General features: G+C 46.0%; 1 protein-coding gene across 1 annotated transcript in view; it reads left to right on the top strand.

The window, feature by feature from the left end:
* Nucleotides 1–20,586, top strand: part of WWOX (WW domain containing oxidoreductase) — a 646,006-nt gene that overhangs the window by 187,977 nt on the left and 437,443 nt on the right. The window contains exon 7 of the mRNA XM_049786278.1: nucleotides 16,805–16,990. Coding sequence (XP_049642235.1) covers nucleotides 16,805–16,990 — 186 coding nt within the window. The remainder of the gene's footprint in view (nucleotides 1–16,804; nucleotides 16,991–20,586) is intronic.

A 20,586-nucleotide genomic window follows, 5' to 3' on the forward strand; every position in this document is an offset into this window, starting at 1 on the left:
GAAGTTCGGCTTAAAACCACACTGAAATTGCACTTTAATAACACATGAACCACCTTTTTATCCCCACCCCCGCCAGTAAATTGTTGGAAACTCACTCACTCTAGGGCCTCTAGATATGAATATATGTGAGAAAGGGGTCCAGGATGTTGTGATGGGTGGGGGTGGAGGACTGACTGCTTGCTGGGAGTTTTCTAAGATGGCTGGATTTTTGGTGGGATCCTTTGTCCCTCTGCCAAGTTTTTAATCCAATGGTGGGGCTTTTTCTTTCTTTCTTTCTTTCTTTCTTTCTTTCTTTCTTTCTTTCTTTCTTTCTTTCTTTCTTTCTTTCTTTCTTTCTTTCTTTCTTTCTTTCTTTCTTTCTTTTCTTTCTTTCTTCTTTCTTTCTTTCTTTCTTCCTTCTATCTTTTTTTTCTTTCATTCTTCTTTCTTTCTTTCTTTCTTCCTTCCTTTCTTTCTTTCTTTCTTTCTTTCTTTCTTTCTTCTTTTTTCTTTCTTTATTTCTTTCTTATTCTTTCTTTTCTATTTCTTTCTTTCTTTCTTTCTTTCTTTCTTTCTTTCTTTCTTTCTTTCTTTCTTTCTTTCTCTTCTCTTCTCTTCTCTTCTCTTCTCTTCTCTTCTCCTCTCCCCTCCCCTCCCCCTCCTCTCTTCTCCCCTCCTCTCCCCTCCCCTCTCCTCTTCTCCCCTCCCCCCTCCCCTCCCCCTCCCCTCCCTTCCCCTCCCCACCACTCCCCTCTCCTCTCTTCCCCTCCCCTCCCTTCCCCTCCCCACCACTTCCCTCTCCTCTTTTCCCCTCCCCTCCTCCTCCACTCCCCTCCCCTCTCCTCCCCTCTCCTCCCCTCTCCCCTCCCCTTTCCTCTCCTCTCCTCTCCTCCCCTCCCCTCTCCTCCCCTCCCCTCTCCTCCCCTCCCCTCTCCTCCCCTCCCCTCTCCTCCCCTCTCCTCTCCTCCCCTCCCCTCTCCTCCCCTCCCCTCTCCTCCCCTCTCCTCCCCTCCCCTCCCCTCTCCTCTCCTCCCCTCTCCTCCCCTCCCCTCTCCTCCCTTCTCCTCCCCTCCCCTCTCCTCCCCTCCCCTCCCTCTCCTCCCCTCCCCTCTCCTCCCCTCCCCTCCCCTCCCCTCTCCTCCCCTCTCCACCCCTCCCCTCCCCTCCCCTCTCCTCCCCTCCTCTCTCCTCCCCTCCCCTCCCCTCTCCTCTCCTCCCCTCCCCTCTCCTCTCCTCTCCTCTCCTCCCCTCCCCTCCCCTCTCCTCCCTTCCCCTCCCCTCCTCTCTCCTCCCCTCCCCTCTCCTCTCCCCTCCTCTCTCCTCCCCTCCCCTCCCCTCTCATCTCCTCTCCTCTCCTCCCCTCCCCTCTCCTCTCCTCTCCTCTCCTCTCCTCCCCTCTCCTCCCCTCTCCTCCCCTCCCCTCTCCTCCCCTCCCCTCCCCTCCCCTCTCCTCTCCTCTCCTCCCCTCCCCTCCCCTCCCCTCTCCTCTCCTCCCCTCTCCTCCCCTCCCCTTCCCTCTCCTCTCCTCTCCTCCCCTCCCCTCCCCTCCCCTCTCTTCCCCTCCCCTCTCCTCTCCTCTCCTCCCCTCTCCTCTCCTCTCCTCCCCTCTCCTCTCCTCCCCTCCCCTCCCCTCCCCTCCCCTCTCCTCTCCTCTCCTCTCCTCTTCTTCTCTTTTCTTTTTTTTTTCTTTTCTTTTCTTTCTTTTCTGAGATTCTGCTCAGGGTCTTGGCATTCAGAACCCGCTTTTTGCTCTCCCGTTCTCTCCATTTGCCAGTGGCAGTGTTCCTCTGTTTACTGTTTTCAGCTGCAGTTGCTCCTAGAGTTCATTCACCGGGCTCGAAACCAGAAAGGTCCTTTTAGCTGACATGGTGCAATATTGGGCACCCGAGGCAGACAGAAAGAAAAAAAAAAAAAAAAGGAGTGTCAGACTGCTAGTGTGACCAGCAACAGCACTGGGAGAAGAGATTAGAGGAGCATCTTCTGTCTGGAGCCAGGACAGGGACAGGATGATCCTGTTTATCTTATCAGAGTAATTGTTCTGGTGGGTTCCTATTATGGTTGCATGTGGAATCAGCTTGGAATTGTTTTGGTTTTTTTTTCTTGGTTGGTTTTTAGGCCACATCTGGCAGTACTTAGCAGTTACTTCTGTCTCTGTGTTCAAGGATCACTCTTGGTAGTGCTTAGGAGGCCAGATGGGGTGCTGGGGATCCTACCTTGGAAGGCTGTGTGCAAGGCAAGTGCTCCACCCACTACCCTATCTCTCTGACCTCCTCTCCTGAAGCGGAAGCCTCATGCTTCAATCCCAAGGGATTGCGGAATGTGGATCTGGAAGCAAACGCCAATACAGGAAATAATCAACGCATAATTGAAGAGAATAAAACAGGTTCAGGAAAATTCCATCATAAGCTTTCCACTAATAGACTAGTTGTGGAAACTGAAACTGCAAGCAATCCTGAGACCTGAGGTCTTTATTGGGAAGAGAAAGTCTACCCCTTATATGGAGAACAGGTAGGGTTAAGGGACCATCCAAAGGTACTTCCAGTCCATGAGTGACAAGCTCCAGCTTGAATAGAATGAAAACAGATTAATATAACACTTATCCACTAATTTTAATAGTCTTTTATACTTCTTATGGCAGTGTTTGGAGTGACGGCAAGCCAGAGACTTTTCCACTCAAATTGTCAGGACTTCCTTCTCCCAGGCCTTCCATGTGGCCACTGCAATGGCTGTAATTTCCCTTTGTTTCCTATTCTTCGGCTCCTGAGGAAAAAGTAAGAATGGGTGGTGAGGTTGCATCTCTTTAGTTAAAAGATTTTGCTGATGAGGTTGGAGAAATAATACAGCAGGTAGGTGTTTGTCTTGCATATGACTGACTCAGGTTCAATCCCTGGCACCCCCTATAATTCGGGACCAGGAGAAACCCCTGAGCACCAAACTCGATTCAGAAGCTAGTCTGTTTATTCTGCCCACTTGGGAGATGAGGAACTTTGTGGAGCTAAGTGTCCTGGAAGGTGGTTTGGTGGGGACAATGATATGACTCCTTGGGGTACCCGCATTCTTCCTACCACCTTTCTGAGCCCCTATGAATGTCCATGGGGGACCTTTCTGGTCATCTCATCCCTGAGGATGCAGGTCCCTGGGGCCAGAGACTAAACGGGCATTAGCTAGTCCGAGGTCAAACCATAAAATGTCTAGGGGACCTTTCTTTGGTTTCCGGATTGGGGGGGGAATAAGGACACAGTGACAAGCTGTGACAAGCTGAGGTGCCACTATTTTGTAAGGTGTTGGGTTTCTTTGACCTGCCCCAGCCCAGGGAATAATTCCACCCAGTCAGCGCTTGTCTCATTTTTGGCACCCACCTCTAAATGAATCTTCATGCCAGGTTCCAGGGAGGTTGTATTTCTTCATCAGCTCTCCCCAGGGCCCGGAGGTAGGGGTTCCTGAGTTCATTAATTTTTCTCATAACATGGGATCTTTCAGGTCTGAATAGCAGCACACAGCTGTCAGAGGCTTTCTGAACTTGGTTCTAGTCCCATATATCTTTAGGCAAAGCCCAGACACGTGTCTTGCTTGGCAAGGGAATGGACAGAATGTATAAGATGTTTTATTATTTGGCTGCTTTGGCCATGAACCTAAGCCTAATTCTGATATAACTTTTCACACTGTGGTCCATGAAGTCCAGCTCTGCTGCCCCATAGCAACCCCTTAGTGCTTGTCCTAAATACATAAGGAGGCATCTTATCTCAGCTCCCTTTGCTGTATGCTAATAGAATCATCTTCTGGTTCTTAGAGCTATTTTATAAATCTACACCAAATGGCTATGGCCATGATTTCTTGGGCAGAATGTATGAGTCCACAGCTTCCTTGTAGTAGTTCATCAATAATGGCTGGTAATGCCAAATGGGGTTTTATGTCTGCAAAATATCGTTTTAATTTGGAAGGAAGCATTGATGTGTTTATGCTTAGGCGAGTTCTTTCCTCATGGCTTTTATTTGCCCCACTTATCAGCAGAGTCAAAGCCTTCCAGGCATGGATGGGCTAGTTTGGATGGGCTTGTTGCCAGCAAATACCAGGGATTCCTCACTGCAGTGGTCTTTATGAGGACACTTTGTGTGCACGTGGAAACCTTCCCACAAGCTGCTTGGCCAAAGAGAGAAGTTTGAACAGAAAGTGCGAATGGGCCTTGTATCCACGTGGCTGGGTTGTTTGCTGTCAGCCCTTCTATTCCTTCACCCTCACCCTGTTTTCGGGGAGCTTTTGGTTTCTCAGCCATGAATGTTTTGGGGAACTCCAGATGTGCACTTTATTTACTCACTCTTCACTTCTCACTCACACTTACTGGTCAACTGGCCTGAGTCACAGAACACAGTCTTCCCAAAGTTCACACCTTACCAGTATGACATTAGACACTCTCTTTGCCTCAACATGAATTTTTGGATTCAGATTAAAAACCAGTGGAGATAAGCAGGAAGGCTGGGTGTGTTTACAGTGGGGAGGACATTTATTTGTCTTGCATGCGGCCAAGTCAGGTTCAATCCCTGGCATTCCATAGGGTTCCCCAAGCACTGCATGGAGTAATTTCTGAGTGCAGATCCAGTAGTAATATCTCTGCAAGGTATGGCCCAAAACAAAACAAAACAAAAATCTAGAGGAGAAACTCCATTTTGTTTATTTGGTTTTTGTTTTGTTTATTTTGCAATAAAAAGGATGAGAAATATAGATGAGTTGCTCTCTATACCTACATATAAATGAATATGCTCTCTCTAGACCTACATCTCTCTTTATCTATATATTTTTTCTCTTTTCTTTTTTTCTTGGTTTGACTAGAATCAGATAGCATCATCCAGTTTGCATTGTGTGCCTTATGGGTGGTATTGGCACAGAAGTTAGGTGTAAGAAATGAACTGACCCTGAGGCCAGAGCAATAGTACGACCCACAAAGGGTTGTGCCCTTTCCTGGCACACGGTCAACCCTAATTCAGTCCCTGGCACCCCCCATGGTTCCCCAAGCCCTACCAGAAGTGATTATAGAGTACAGAGCCAGGAGTCAGCCCTGAGCATAGATGGGTATGTCCCACCACCACCAAAAAGAAAAGAAACACACTGATGGTGTGTGGAGAGCTTCCTTTGTGCGATTCTTTGCATAGCAGAAGCAGCTGCCATAAGTGTGAGATGAAATGCAGGGACTTTTTTGAGTGGCGTATTAGATTCATTTCTAAGATCTCAAGATTCAATCATTAAAGTCACTGCTACCTTGCAAGCTGGAAACACAGACAGACACTATCCTTCCAGGGTTTCTAGTACCCAGTGGGAGAACTGAAGATGTCCACGGAGAGAAGCCAGTCCCTTTCCTCTGAATAATACCAGTTCTGACCCTCCTTACCAGGATATTTTTCACCTCTACTAGTGCTCTTGACTGGACTCTGACAAGGCCTCCCAAGTCAAGTTCCTGATTTTCTTTTAGGACGTGACCCTGGGTCACTAGATAGCTGGGAATTGATCCAGAGACCTTAAACCAAGTTCCGTTTTTCTTTCTCCCAAGTCATGTTCAAAGGAGGTGGCAAAGCAATGGGTGTACTTAAATTTTTCTAATTGCTAGGCCTGTCTTCCTTGTTGATTGCTTATTTTATTAAATATTCCCAAGAAGTCAGAACACAGGTCTTGAAAGTGCTAAAGAAAGAGGACATGAGAGAAATGGAAGTAGTGAGCACGGCCTGCTTTGGTGATGTGATGGAAATGGGGAAAGGTGGCCCGAGAAGCAAATCTATCCAGATTTTCCTAGTGAAACCTTTCCCCACCATCCACCCTTCCTTTTCGAATCAATGAGGTTGAGATTCTGCAGCCTGAACGGCCTAGGATTGTATGGGAATGCATAATTAAGATAATGGATCTGAGGAAAAAAATTGAAGGACAGAACAAAAGCCATAGTCTTTGCATTTTCTGTTAAAGTGTATGTAGCAATGCTCTGGAATTCAGTCTATGAGAAGGTGCAAATGGTGCATGAAATGAAAAATTTCTGGTGGTCTCCAGGGAATACAGCCCACATGCTGCTCTATTCCTACTGATGGGGTGGGATTATTTTCTCTATTGCAACTTAAAAAAATAATGTATATGTATGTATTATATGTATGTGTATATATATCATCATATATAATTATATATATATCCATATATATGTCATCAACAACTCCTCAAAAGAAAAAATCAATAGGAAATGTGACTCGATTTACGATGCCAGCAGCGTTTTTGGTTTTGGGCCACACTTAGAGATGCTCTGGGTTTACTCCTGGCTCTGTGCTCAGAAATTACTCTTGAAAGGCACAGGGCAGGTGGTGGGGCATATGGGATGCCAGGGATGGAACCCGGGTTGGCCACATGCAAGGAAAATACTCTCCTTGCTGTGCTATCATTCTGGCCCCAGGGTTAGTGTTTTAATTCTTCTGGTTCCTCAAGTTTTCCAAATATCCCTGACATTTAAAAGCATAGGTGGGGGGCTGGGCGGTGGTGCTCGAGGTAAGGTGCCTGCCTTACCTGCGCTAGCCTAGGAGACGGACCGCGGTTCGATCCCCCGGCGTCCCATATGGTCCCCCAAGCCAGGAGCGACTTCTGAGCGCATAGCCAGGAGTAACCCCTGAGCGTCACCGGGTGTGGCCCAAAAACCAAAAAAAAAAAAAAAAAAGCATAGGTGGGAGGGTCAGCAGCCTCCTATGTGCTCTGCACTCTCTGTGTTCCTAGGCTTTATTCACTTTATTCGCCTTCCTATTTCCCCAGAGTCTTGTCTCCTGGAGATACTGAGTCAGGACAAGGGAAACAACGGGCAAGTCTTTGAGGCATGTGGGAGACAATTATATGCCTGTTCTTTCTGGGAGTGACTGTTGGGTCTTCACACTCTGCCAGAGCCTAGCACATTTTGTTTTATCTGGGATGACCAGTGTCCTCACTGTGGCCTGTGTCCATGGTTAGGAGCCATCTACATTCTGACCCAAGCCTGACCATTGGAAACTTTTTTTCCTCTGATTTTCTCATTGGTTAGATGAACTGGGTATCTTTGTCTCTTCCTCTCAAGAGCATCATTAGGAGGTTGGGTTTTTTTAAGTATACTTTTTTGTTTGTTTTGGGGCCACAGCTGGTCAAACCTCTATGGTGGGTTGTTTTTTTTTGGGGGGGGGGTGGGGCATTTTCAGCGATGCTCAGGAGTCATTCCATGCTCTGTGCTCAGAAATTGCTCCTGGCAGGCTCAGAGGACTGTATGGTATGCTGAGGAGCAAACCCAGGTCCATCCCAGGTTGGCTGTGTGCGAGGTAAACACCCTACCTCTGTGCTATTGCTCTGGCCCCTTTCTGGTGATAATCCTGACTCTGCGCTCAGAAAATGCTCCCAACAGCGCTCAGGGGACTTTATAGGATACCCAATATTGAATCCTGGTCAACCATGTGCAAGGCAAACACCCTTCTGCTATACTATTGCTCTGGCTCCAATCATTGGCAGTTTTTTTTTTTTTTTGGTTTTTGGGCCACACCCAGTAACGCTCAGGAGTTACTCCTGGCTATGCGCTCAGAAGTTGCTCCTGGCTTGGGGGACCATATGGGACACCGGGGGATCGAACCGAGGTCCGTCCAAGGCTAGCGCAGGCAAGGCAGGCACCTTACCTTTAGCGCCACCGCCCGGCCCCTCATTGGCAGTTTTGAGAGGCTTAATTCCTGTTTTTCCTGCTCCAAGAAGTGTTTTGCAAACCTGCCATCTCCACTGGTCTTCCAGGTAGGGGTGCATGGAGGGTGTCAGGAATGGGGGTCTGTTAGACTGCAGGGGGATGGGGGACCTGGGCAGAGTTCTGAGCAGCTAGAGATGGACTTGTTCTGTTTGGTTCCATGCTCCCCTCAATGAATTCAGAATAAACCAGCAAGGACCTACCCTTGGATAAGTAGTGATTTTTTGTTTGTCCCTTTCTTTTTCTGGCAGGGGGCAGAGGGCCCTGCATACCAGGTAAGACTGGGAAAAATTTGTTTTGGGGATGTGGAAGTTCTTTGTCTCCTTTCTGTTGAGTTTTAGCATATTTACAAATAAACTGGAGTCTGATAGTGCTGGTGGGGTGACACTATTGTGTGTGTGTGTGGGGGGGGAAGGATAACGTGTTCCTTTAGGATACATCTCTCTTGGTTCATCCTGGAAGCTGCCTCTAGAGTGGAGCCCCCCAAAGTCACACTGGTCCCCACATTCCACAGGCTGTGTTGAACCTGCAAAGGCCAGGCCTTGTTTTCTTGGGGGCAGGTTACAATTCTGTTGGTGAATCTTCACCGGTATTACTGCTTCTCTTGCACTCTCTGAAGCATCCTGAAGTGCCCTCAGCTCTGAGGACTCAAGTGAGAGCCCTAATGTTGGAGTGAATCCTGATGTTTCTAGTCGGACTCTGTGTTGGTTTTTTGGGGCCACACCTGGTGGTGCTCAGGGGTTACTCCTGGCTCTGTGCTCAGAAATAACTCCTGGCAGGCTTGGAGGGACCATATGGAATGCCAGGGAGCTAACCTGGGTTGCCCATGTGCAAGACAAACACCTTTCCTGCTGTGCTATCGTTCTGGCCCTGCTTCATCTTTGTTGATCAACCAGACATGATACAGACTTATACCATTTTCTAGGTGACTATACATTTGTAAAGTTCCTCATGTGATGGCCTGGATGGCTCTGGGATTGTATTAACTGATTGTATTAACTGATTGTATTAACTGTAAAAATAAAAATATACTTCTTTATTTTGGGGGGAACACCTGATGGTGTTCAGGGGTTACTCCTGGCTCTGGGTTCAGAAATCACTTCTGGCGGTACTCAGGGGACCCTGCAGGATGTCAGGGATGGAACCCAGGTCAGCCACATGCAAGTCAAGTACCCTTCCTGCTGTGCTATTGCTCCAGTCCTAAGATTCCTATCTTGGCTTCCCAGGCAAGCAAAGATTCAGAAGTTGATGGTTCGCTGGTGCCTGTAGCATCTGCCAGTAGTTGGGAAATGTTTGGTGATGAGATATGAAGAGCACCATGGAAAACCCAGATCCCACCTCCTGGGAGATGCTGCTGCATTGACACAGGGTTGATGTTTCTGGAAACAGGTGCTGTAAATCAGACTGGAACTCTGGAAATCAGGCTGTCCATTGTAGCCGATCGTTCTCCATGGGCCCTGCCAGAAACCAAATCAATCCTGGCCCCAATGGAGGTGGCTTTATGGGCTCTGGCCACAGCAGAGGCTGGGGATCAGACTCTCCTGTCCCCTGCTGCTTTCTTCGCCACTGTCCTCTTGTGCTTGGTTGAAGGAACCTGTGCCCTTGGCTTGTGATAGTCCTTCTATCAATCCACCACTCTAGGGTCCCTGGGTTTTGGGCCAGTGTATAGGAATTTCACCAGCAGTGTATAGGAATTTCACAGCTTTGGAGTAGAGGGTGACCTATAAAGGAGACTGCTGAGACTGAGTCAGGGACCCACTGGGACTATCACAGAAGGCCCCTGAAGAACAGTCAGAAAACTGTGAGTAGAGATTAGAAATGTGCATAGGATGCATATGCTCCTTCCTTCTGCCCAGTGTTGGTCCATTCCCCTTTGTTACTTGAGTGAGAGGGATTAGAGGGAGGAGCAGCCATTTATTCTAGTGTCCTCGCCTCCCCACCCTCCCCTTCTTTTCCCTTCCTTTCTCACCTTTCCTTCCCTCCCTGCCCCTTCATTCCTCTCTCCTCCCTTCTCCTTCTGTTTCTTACATCCATCCAGTTCTCTACTCACTATCTTGTTCTACTCAAGACTGGCCACTCTGGCATCAAGTTTGGCCCCTGCAGCAGCACTGCTGCTGAGAGGTAGATGTGTCTAAGGCCCCGCCCTATCTTCCTACTCTGGCCCAGAGCAAGGAGCTTCCTGGGATGCTGGGCCTGCTGCTTTCTAAGCTTCCTCATTAGCTCCGAGACAGGCCTTCTCCTCCATGGACAGCTCAGAGCACAGAGAGCCAGTGTGCCCCCACTCTCAAAACCCCTTTTCCAGCCCCACTCACACCCCCACAGGCTATAATTCACCGAAGAATGAAAAAAATCAGTCCTGCCAACTGCCCACAGCAACGGGCTCTGGAATTGCCGTGGGACTATTTGTGTTTTCCCTTCTATGATTTGAACTTTTCTTTCGATTTTCTGTAAATATTCATCATCTCAGAGCCTTTTGAATCACGATGACTTTTATTCAACCCCCCACCTCCAGAACATGCCACTTGAATAATAAGAACCTCATTAAAGCAAGAGGGAAGGATTTCTTTTCCTTCTGTAGAAGCCAATTAAGTGTCTTTACAATTAAAAAAAAAAAAGAAGGGAAGAAAGAAATGAAGCTTAGCACTTTATAGTTTCATATTCCATAAGCCTGTTTTTAATTAATAGACGGGACAAGGCTTAGGTGCTGGGTACATATTTTGCCTGTGGTCTTGTGCAATTAACATTAATGAAGGGTATTAAAATGGGGTGGGGGGAGGAAAGGGATCCCCTGGTCTTCTGTGGACTTAGACCCCCCAGGCTAAGGCCTTTAGTCTCCAAATCCTTTGCTTTGTACGGTTTGTATTTCTCTTTAGAAAATATGCAGTGGATAATCAAGGTCAGGAGTTTGAGGCCTTATGACTGGCATAGGCCTGGTTTCAACATTGCTGATGACTGGGCCCGTATTCAGGCAAAAATCAACTTTAAGGACCTGTTTTTTCTTGTCTGGGGAAAAAGGAAGGCCTGGCCCTCAAAGAGGGCACCAAACTTAAGTCTGGCAGCCGCCTCTGTAGATGCTAGGACTTAGCTTCTTACACCCTAGAGGGGGTCTGTGCTGCTGATCTAAGTTTACAGACTGACAAGCTATTTTCCTGGTCTAACAGGTTGACCTACTGGCCAGCATGGCATGGCCTCACTGAGCTAGAATATCTCTCAGTGCTGAGCTTTGACCCCTTCAGGGTGGTTAAGAAGGAAGGGATTGGTGTGTATTAAATGTTAAAAGTTAAATGGCCAATTAGTTCTGTCTTGTTTTTTGCTCATTTGTTTGCTCCTCTATTTTAGTGATTTTTTTTCTTGCTTTTTTGTTTGTTTTGTTTTGGGGCCACAACCACACTGCTCTGGGATTACTCCTAGTTTTTCTTCAGGAATCTCTCCTGGTAGGTTTCAGGGGACCTTTTGGGGTGAACTAGGGATTGAACTAGGGTCTGCTACATTCAAGGTTAGCACTCTAGCTGCTCCAGCCCCATTTTAGATATTTCTATTATTTATTCTGATCATAGAAAAATTGCTTTTAATTTATAATTTATTTCTAAGGTGACAGTAATCATTTATGTCATTAGGGATTTATTAAATGCCTAACCTGCATATAGTACTACCAAAAATACAAAAAAGGGGGGTAAATATCAACAACATTGATAAGCCAACTGTATGAAACATACATTGAAATGAGTTCCATGTAAATTGTGGATTCTCTTGGCTCCCTTCTTCTTCTCCTCATGGCCCCGCCTTCCTATGAAACTTGAACTGCCCTGGCTACAGTTGGAAATGGGGTTTGAGGAATGTTGTAGGTAGACCAGATGCTGAAAGCATTTTGCCTACCTCTTCAGAGCAGAAACTGATCATGCAGGACTGTTCAATTCCCAGCTGAGGTGGGCACCAGGAAGCTAATTTCAGTCACCTCATCACTTTCAGGTTTAGATAACTGATGGATCCAAAAGAGCTCAGGAGAAAGAGCAAATAAAATACTTTCTCAGTGAAGACTCAGAGTTCCTACTGATGCTGGGGTTTGCCTAAATCCTATTTAAAAAAATAGCACATAAGTGATTTTTCTACTTAAAAAATGAGAGCGTGACCCCAAGCAATTAAAGAAGGATTCATGTTTATTCTCTGCAACAGCTTCCAAAATTTACAAGAAGAGGAAATATTTCTGCACTCATTCAGTAAAGCTGATCTCTACATGAGACAAAATCCCCATTACAGAAAAGAAGACCATAGACCAGAATCGTATAGGAAGATGGATACAAAAATGAGTCAGCAAATATAGTAAACTAAAGGTAGTAGTATATAACCAAGGATTACACATCTACTGAATGGAATGGAATTCAGGGCCCGGAGAGATAGCACAGCAGCGTTTACCTTGCAAGCAGCCAATCCAGGACCAGAGGTGGTTGGTTCGAATCCCGGTGTCCCATATAGTCCCCCGTGCCTGCCAGGAGCTATTTCTGAGCAGACAGCCAGGAGTAACCCCTGAGCACAGCTGGGAGTGGCCCAAAAACCAAGAAAAAAAAAAGAATTCAAAGTTAGTTAGACATCTGATAGTCAGTGTTACGTACCTATGGAAAATAATATTATTATTTTTACTCAGCATATTGTACATATGTCCTAGTAGGATAAAGAATTCTGCTGATAGGGCCGGAATTATAGCACAGTGGTAGGGCATTTGCTTTGCACATTGCTGACGTGGGACAGGCCTGAGTTCAATACCTGGCATCCCATATGGTCCCCCCAGCCTGCCAGTTGCAACTTCTGAGCACAGATCCAGGAGTAACCTCTGAACACCACTGGGTGTGTCCTAAAAACCAATCCCCCGAGAAAAAGAATCCTGGTGATAAAAAAGAGTATTTGAGGTGGGGAATAAAACCTCCTTTCATGATAAGAATACACAGTACGGGGCCAGAGAGATAGCATGGAGGTAAAGTGTTTGCCTTGCATGCAGAAGGATGGTGGTTTGAATCCCGGCATCCCATATGGTCCCTGTGCCTGCCAGGAGCGATTTCTGAGCAGAGAGCCAGGAGTAACCCCTGAGTGCTGCTGGGTGTGATCCAAAAACCAAAAAAAAAAAAAAGAATACACAGTACATTAGAATATTTATTTAACCCTGATAAAATGTCCCTAGCCAGATAAAAATCATAAAACACAAACAACAACAACAACAATCCAGCAGACCTCTTTTAACACTTTTAACTCAGTGTTAAAAGGTTGGAGAGACTTGTATGGAAAGTCAAGGAAGAGTTTCATCTCTTACTAATTCATTGGATACTATTTTAGAGATTCTTCTTTTGTAGAAGAGGGACATAGTAGGTTTAGGGGGCTGGAGAAGGTTTGGGCCACACCAAATGGTGCTTAGGGTAGTCCCTGTAAGTGCTATACATGCCTTACAGACTAACTCTCCAGCCCATTCATTGTCTTAGAAATTCTAACCAAAGCAATTAAAAAAATGAAAACAAGTCATTGAGAAGGGAAGTAAGAAATAAAGTTGAATTTATAGTTGAAATGACCTTACATGTAGAAAATCCAAAGACGTCTAGAAAACCATAAAAACTAATAAATAAAATCATCAAGGTCCTAGATGTCTAGAAAAACCATAAAAACTAATAAATAAGATCAACTAAAAGACCAATAGGCAAAAGTCATTTCTACTCAGCCTGCTAATAATGAGTTATTTCCAGTTTAAGAGTTCCATTCATTGCTAGTGGCATCAAAACAAAATAGTTGGGAATAAATTCAATAGAACCCATAACATGTTGGTGAAGGAAACTCAAGAAGCTCTAATCAGATATAGATGTCTACTATTCCTGGGCCTGCAAGACAATCCTGCAGAAAGGAGAGTACCACCCAGGTTAGTTTACACAGTCTCTCAGAAATCACTGTTGGTGTCTTCAGAAGAAATTGCAGAGCTGATGGAGTGCTAAGTATAAAACTTAAAGCATATAGTCCATGTGTTGGGTGAGGCTGTCCCAGGTACCATGTTTCTAACCCCACAGGCAAACAGGCCTGAAGATGCAGGATATTGGTGGAGAAATAATTCACAAGTAGTCAGTTAAAGTTTCATCTGAGTCAGCTTGCTTTTATTTCATGGATCTATCCGCCATGTGCAATTCCTCAGATGTGCTTCTCTGCTAAGCTTTCTGCTGCCCGTCTCTCTCAGGCTTTTGCTGCTACCTCCTTCATGTGTCTTTCTCTCTTATCCTCTCCTCCTCCCAAGCCAGCACCTTTTATTCTTTATTCAAAACTGCAAACCCATTGCAGGTGTTGGCAGGTGTGACCATTCAGGTGGGATTAACATCTCAAAAGAAAGCTTAGGTAAGGGCATTGAGGGAAGGCATACCTTACAATGGTGAATGGTCCTGACTACTTGGGCTTCTGGGGGTCTGTCCCCACTTTTGCTGCTCGCCTCCTCCTTTTTAACATGGTTCTCAAATTAAGTCCCTCCTGAATTCAGGATAACTTGGCCCCTATACATCATGACATTTGAAAGATGTGCTAATTTTTTTAATGAAAAAAAATTTTTTTGTTTGAATTTGAGCCACACCTGGTGGCACTCAGAGGTTACTCCTGGCTCTGTGCTCAGAAATCACCCTTGGCTTGGGGAATCATATGGGATGCCAGGAATTGAGCCCAGGTTTGTCTTGGGTCAGCCACATGTCTTGGATTAGCCCTACCACTGTGCTATCACTCTGGTCCCAAATACATAATTTTTAATTGAATCACTGTGAGATACACAAAGTTGTTCAGGATTGAGCTTCTGTCAGAATGTCCAATACCCTTGACAAGTGCATATATCCTGCCACCAATGTACCCAGTTTCCCTCCTGGTTCTGCTCCCTGCCCACTCTTTTTCCTCCTCCTCCTCCTCTTCATTATTCTCTTTCTCCTTCTCCTCCACGTCCAATTCCAACTCCTCTTCTTCCTCCTCTTCCTCCTCCTCCATCTCCACTTCCTCCCCCCATTTTAGACATTGTGGTTTGCTATACTGTTACTAACGGGGAGCCATATCTATCACTTTCCCTCCTTTCAGCTTCAAGTTCTTGTCCAGAGTGATCATTTCCAGGGCCTTAGTGAATACAACAGATAGAGTATTTGCATGGCATGCAGCCATCCTAGGATTGATCCCTAGCATCCCATACATTCCCCACGAGCCTACCAGGTACAATTGCTGTGTGCAGAGCTAAGAGTAACCCCTAAGCATTGGAGAGCATGCACCCCCCCAAAAAAAGAAACATTTGAAAACATGTACAAACAAAATTTAGAGTGATCATTTCCTATTTTCATTGTCATAGTGGTCCCTTCTCTACCCTAACTCCTCTTTCCCCTCTTTGTGGCAAGCTTCCTACTCAAAGGGCCCCCCAATAACTGCCCTGCCTCTTGGAAACCAGAGTATTGGGTGGAATCTTGGAGCTCTCCAATTTTCATAATAGATGTTTTCTATTTCTGAGACAGAATTTGAAAATGTATCTGTCTGTTTTTACCAGCTCCATAGGAATGTTAAAAATAGAAGAATTGTAAAGTAAACCCATTTGCTAATCTAACATTAGGTCTTGTTTTGGTTTGGGCTACCTCTAGAATTCTGTATGTTAAATCTCATACCACTTACTTTATAATCTTATTTACTAAAAGCTTTAAGTGTCTTTGTCAGTATATCTATTAGGGCCAGTCTTTTAGTATTGATTTGTAAAACTATAGTAAATACATAAATAGGTAAGGCTATAATTGCCATATTTTTATTTCTCTTGTTTGATGATTGATTGTTTCTGATTTTAGGTAGAATTTTTAAATATTCTCTACAGTGTATACCAATGACTTTTTTTAAACTCATGATCCTGAGCCTAGTAGCTTTTGAGTATGGGAACCAAAAGAGATTGTTGTGAATACTGAGAACATGATTGTTTCTATGAAAAGAACCCTGACTTTTTTTTTCCAAAGAACAATGTTAGCTAAACTCCCAAATGCTTTCTTTCTGGTTGATCCTTGTTTTGATTGGACTTTCTCTCATAATTTAGATATTCCATGTTAAATAAAGAAAATCTCAACTCCAAAAGATGATAACAAAACATTTTGGGTCCCCTTTTACCCCCTACATGTCCCTTCCTCCTTCATTATGCACAGTATGGGTTATCATACCGGGGTGTTTTATGGGGTCCTAAGATTTATCATTTTAATGACTGCGTAGTATTCTACTCCATGTATGTGTTCCCATTCACTTAATGATTTCCCCATTGCATGTTTAGTTTATTCTAATTTGTTGCTTTAATGTTGTAATTACAAACTCTCTCGGCTAGCCTCAAAAGCGCTTCTTTATACGCAGTTCTTATTAGTACCTTAGCAAGAGTCCCCAAAGCACCGTTTCCTTCCTGAGGATAGAAGATTTCCATTCCCATGAAAGGCTTACTGTTATTTAAAAATTTTTTATTGTCTAGCAAATTAAACACATAGAGGGAAAAAAAAAAGGAAGAGGAGGAAATCTTACCCAGGACATACCCTTACCTCTCCCCTGACCAGATGTGGCTTTAATTCTGAGTTTGCAGTGCCAGGGAGCTGGGCCGGTCTCCTTGGAGCAATTTCCCTGGTGGTTCAGTAGAACCTTCTCTGGGCTGTGTTCTCTTCCTCTTCCTCCTCCTCCTCCTCCTTTTTTTCCTCCTCCTCCTTCTGCCTGTGCATTTTCTCCTCCATTTCTGACCTGGACCATCAAAAGCCATGTTTGGATGTTTGAAATTTTACAGGCCAAGATGCTAAAAATTAGCTGAAACCCATATTCAGTCTGATGGTTTAATCTGGCCTCCCAGTCACTCTGTCCCCCACCTGTTCTTCACGGTGCAAAGCACCCTGCAAAGTATGGGAGCCCCCAACTCCCAAAACTCAGGCTATTTGCTGCTCTGGGATCAGCCCTCCTCTCACCATGAGGACAGTTTCAAATGTGACTTAATGAGATGTTTCAGGTGTTTCCTTAATCCGACAGGTCAGGACTGACCTTACCTAAGGTCACAGGCCTCCCCACTCAGTGCATGGTGACTCTTGCCCTGCTCACCTTATGCTTTCTTGGGTGCTTTTTCCTCCCCTGCAGATTTCTCCACGTGCTCGTGTGCAATGCTGCCGTGTTTGCACTGCCCTGGAGCCTCACCAGAGATGGGCTGGAGACCACATTCCAGGTGAACCACCTCGGCCACTTCTACCTGGTGCAGCTTCTTCAGGATGTGCTAATTCGCTCAGCACCGGCGCGAGTGGTTGTGGTCTCATCCGAGTCCCACAGGTGGGTGCAAACCCTGATGCATGGCCGCTTCCTCCCCCCTGGCCCTATTTCTCATAAAGACCCACCTCATTTGATCCACCCTGAACCCAGAATGGGGGATTCCATCTAACCTGTTTTTATTGTTTTGTTCTTGGGCCACACCCGGCAGCATCTAGGGGTTACTCCTGGAATCACTCCTGGCAGGTTCACGGGACCATATGGAATGCAGGGGTGAACCCTGGTTGACCAAGTACAAAGCAAACGCCCTCCCCGTTGTGCTATCTCTCTGAGGCCACTGACCTGATTTTGCTTAGAGATCTAAGGAAGGGCTGCCTGGCTGATTTGGGGGATGGGGGGTGGTCCTGGCCAGCAGTGAAGGTGGTTTATTTGAACAACTTTTACTTCAAGTCCCTCTTATCCCCCCATTGATTGTGCTTGATGATGGGATAGTAATTGATTCAATCAGAATGCCTGACCTTTATTGATTTATCATTCAACGACTTCTGCATCCCTCCCCCCACCCACCCCAAGAAGAATCGTACAGTTATTCTAGCCGGAGAAACAATGCAATTAAAGACCGCGCGATGAAATCCAATTGTTTTATAATGAGAAATTAGGGAATTCAATGCAGACATTACTGTGTAATTGTAGAAAGGGAAGCACTGGAGTTGGAACATATTAGAAATCTGGCCCAGCCTTTTTCGGTTCAAATTTCAATTAAAACATCAGATGGCACTTCTTTTCTATGACCATTAGGAGAATATGCAATGGACTAAAAAGACATTGGAAAATTTCATCGTATTTTCAGCAAATTTGTTGCAGGACGCTGGGTAAACAACTGTTTGTCTAAGAAGAAGAATTCAAAAGAAACAAAGGGCTTTGCAGAGGGAAGATTAGATTTAATGCATGTTAGGGGAGATTTTTCCTGGGGTGCTAGGGAGCTTAGCCAAGTGGCAATGGTGGAAGAACTGAAAAAAATAATAATAATGTACGAGGGCTTGTTTTCTCCCCACCAGCCTCATCTTCGCCACCGTCTTAAGTCCTGAAATGTTTTAGTGACCCAGAATGAAGCTTATTTTTTTTAATCATACTTCCAGAAAATGTAACCCCTGGGACTTGGAAGAGAGAGACCAGCCAAGGGTTAGTCTGCAGCCTTTATCACTCCCCAACACAGGGGCTTAGGGTATAAGTGACATGCTGTGGATAGATTTACTTTTCCCATGTTAAATTTATGATGGCCAGAATGAAAGGAAAACGCTGGTAATACTCCTCCCCCGAGTTCAAAGACAGGAAACATGGAGTAATTAGGTGGGAACAAAAATCCAGGCCTCCTTATCTTTGCAGATCACACCAGCCTGATGCCTCGAAAGGCCATAGCCCTGCTCAGGAGCCCTGGTTGGGGGGTTGAGGTGGGGTGGGAGGGGAGTGGAGGATTGAGGTTTGGAGGTGGGGTCTGGGGGGCACACAGGCTCTTTAGAGTGAGCCCAGGAAATAAATCTGCCAGCCCCAGTGGCTGGCCAGATGTGGAGGACACCTCCGGGATGTGTTGAAATGAGCTGGTATTTAGTGGGAGTTGATGGGGTATTGTCAGCTGCCGGCTTCCCTTTGTGAGCCTGGAGTTGAGAAGGTAATTCATGTATGTCTTTGTTCTCACCTAAAAGGGTGTCATTTGCACCTTCCTTGGAGAGCTGCACCTTAATTCAAGATGAATGTGGGGGGAGGGACCCCAGTCTCCAGGAGGAGAAGCATTTGAAGTGGATAGAGGAGTGAGGCACTCATAACTATATTCTGGGCCCCACTTTCCTTCTGGAGGGATGAGGGGGGCACTGGTTTTCAGCTTTTGGCTGTACTCTCTGTATAGTAAAAGGGAGTTCTTTTTTGGGCCAAAATAAAAGCACAACAAGGAGTGCATTTGCCTTGAATGTGTCCAACTCATTGATCTCAGACATCCCATATGGTCTCCTGAGAACTGCCAAGAGTAATTTCTGAATGCAGAGCCAGGAGTAATCCCTGAGCACCACCAGGTGTGGTCCAAAAATCAATAACAAAAAAGGGGGATTCTTTCTCTGGTCCATTTCCTGCCCACCCCATCTCATGCTGGATCTGCCTTCTATGACCCTGACCCAGCGGCACCCACAGATCTCTGCAGAATGCCCCTGTGTGGAGACCTAATTACTTCCATAAACCTTGGTGGAATCTCTCTGCTGGAGTCAAGACCCCCTGTAAGTGAGACACAGAGAGAGGAAAAAAGAAAGAAAAAGGTTTGATGTTTGCAGAAAATGTGATCGCGGTCTGTCCCGGGGCAAAATATTTATGAGGCTTCCTGTGTCTTCCCTGAACTTGAGTTACTTTTCTTGGATTCAGAGCTAGTGAGTTGAACCTCTGCAAACCTAAAATGCATCATATTCAAGCGAGAGCTTTGACGGCTTTTGCTGTGAACATGTTTTTTAGGTAACAGTTGAGATAAAATGAACAAAAAGAGCAAAGTGCCAGCCAGAGCTTGTTCATGGCTGTCACTTCAGTCCCATGCCAAGTTGATGCACGAGCGCGCGCGCGCGCGCGCACACACACACACACACACACACACACACACGAACAAGCATGCGTGTATTTTTATGTACATCAAAGAACACACAAAAGCACATTTACATGCATGTACATGCACACACATGCAGAGCTCATGCATATCGACTCCCCTGAAACACACATTTGTCTGCCATTTAATCCTGCCTAATTAATTGTCCCATCTTTAAAAACTTCAATTGAGGGGCCTGAGCAATAGGGTAGTGGGTAAGTTGTTTGCCTTGTATGTGGCTGATGTGTTTTTGTTTTGTTTATTGGGGGGGCACACCCGTTTGATGCTCAGGGGTTACTCCTGGCTAAGCGCTCAGAAATTACCCCTGGCTTGGGGGGACCATATGGGACGCAGGGGGATCAAAACGCAGTCCTTCCTTGGCTAGTGCTTGCAAGGCAGACACCTTACCTCTAGCACCACCTCACCGGCCCCTGATGTGGTTTTAATTCCCAGCATCCCATATGGTTCCCTGATCCCCACCAGGAGTGATTCCTGAGCTCAAAGGCAGGAGTAACACCTGAACACCACCGGGTGTGGCCCAAACACCAACCTTAGTTGAGAAGATTGAGGCATGGGAGTTGTATTAGAACAGCCCCAGTCAGAGGTGCCAATGACCCAATCCAGGCTCAGGACTCTGCTTCTTTACAGGTTAGGTAGGAAGCTCCTTCTCCCCACACTTTCTTGCTTGGCTTCATCCATCTTTTCTACATGGTTGCCATTGCAGCAGGCCCACAGTTCATAAGTACCCCAGAACTCATCCAACTTCCCTTCTTCCTAGAGGATAGCCAGCACCAAGAGATCACTCAGCAAGTGGGTTCATTGCTGGAGCTCCAGGTCTTCACACCAGGTCCTCACACTGCCGCACAAGGCCAGTCAGGGTCCTTTATCAAGGACCACCCATGCAAGTCCCTATGACTGGCTGGGAGTCTGCAGATTTGCTTCTGGGTGTAGCTGCACAGGACACAGGATGGGCTGGTGGTGAGTCACCAGTAAAGACCACCAGGGCACTGGGCCCAGCTTGGGAGAAATAAGCAAAGCCAGT

Source organism: Suncus etruscus, chromosome 14, assembly GCF_024139225.1.
Source record: "Suncus etruscus isolate mSunEtr1 chromosome 14, mSunEtr1.pri.cur, whole genome shotgun sequence".
Lineage (NCBI taxonomy): Eukaryota > Metazoa > Chordata > Mammalia > Eulipotyphla > Soricidae > Suncus > Suncus etruscus.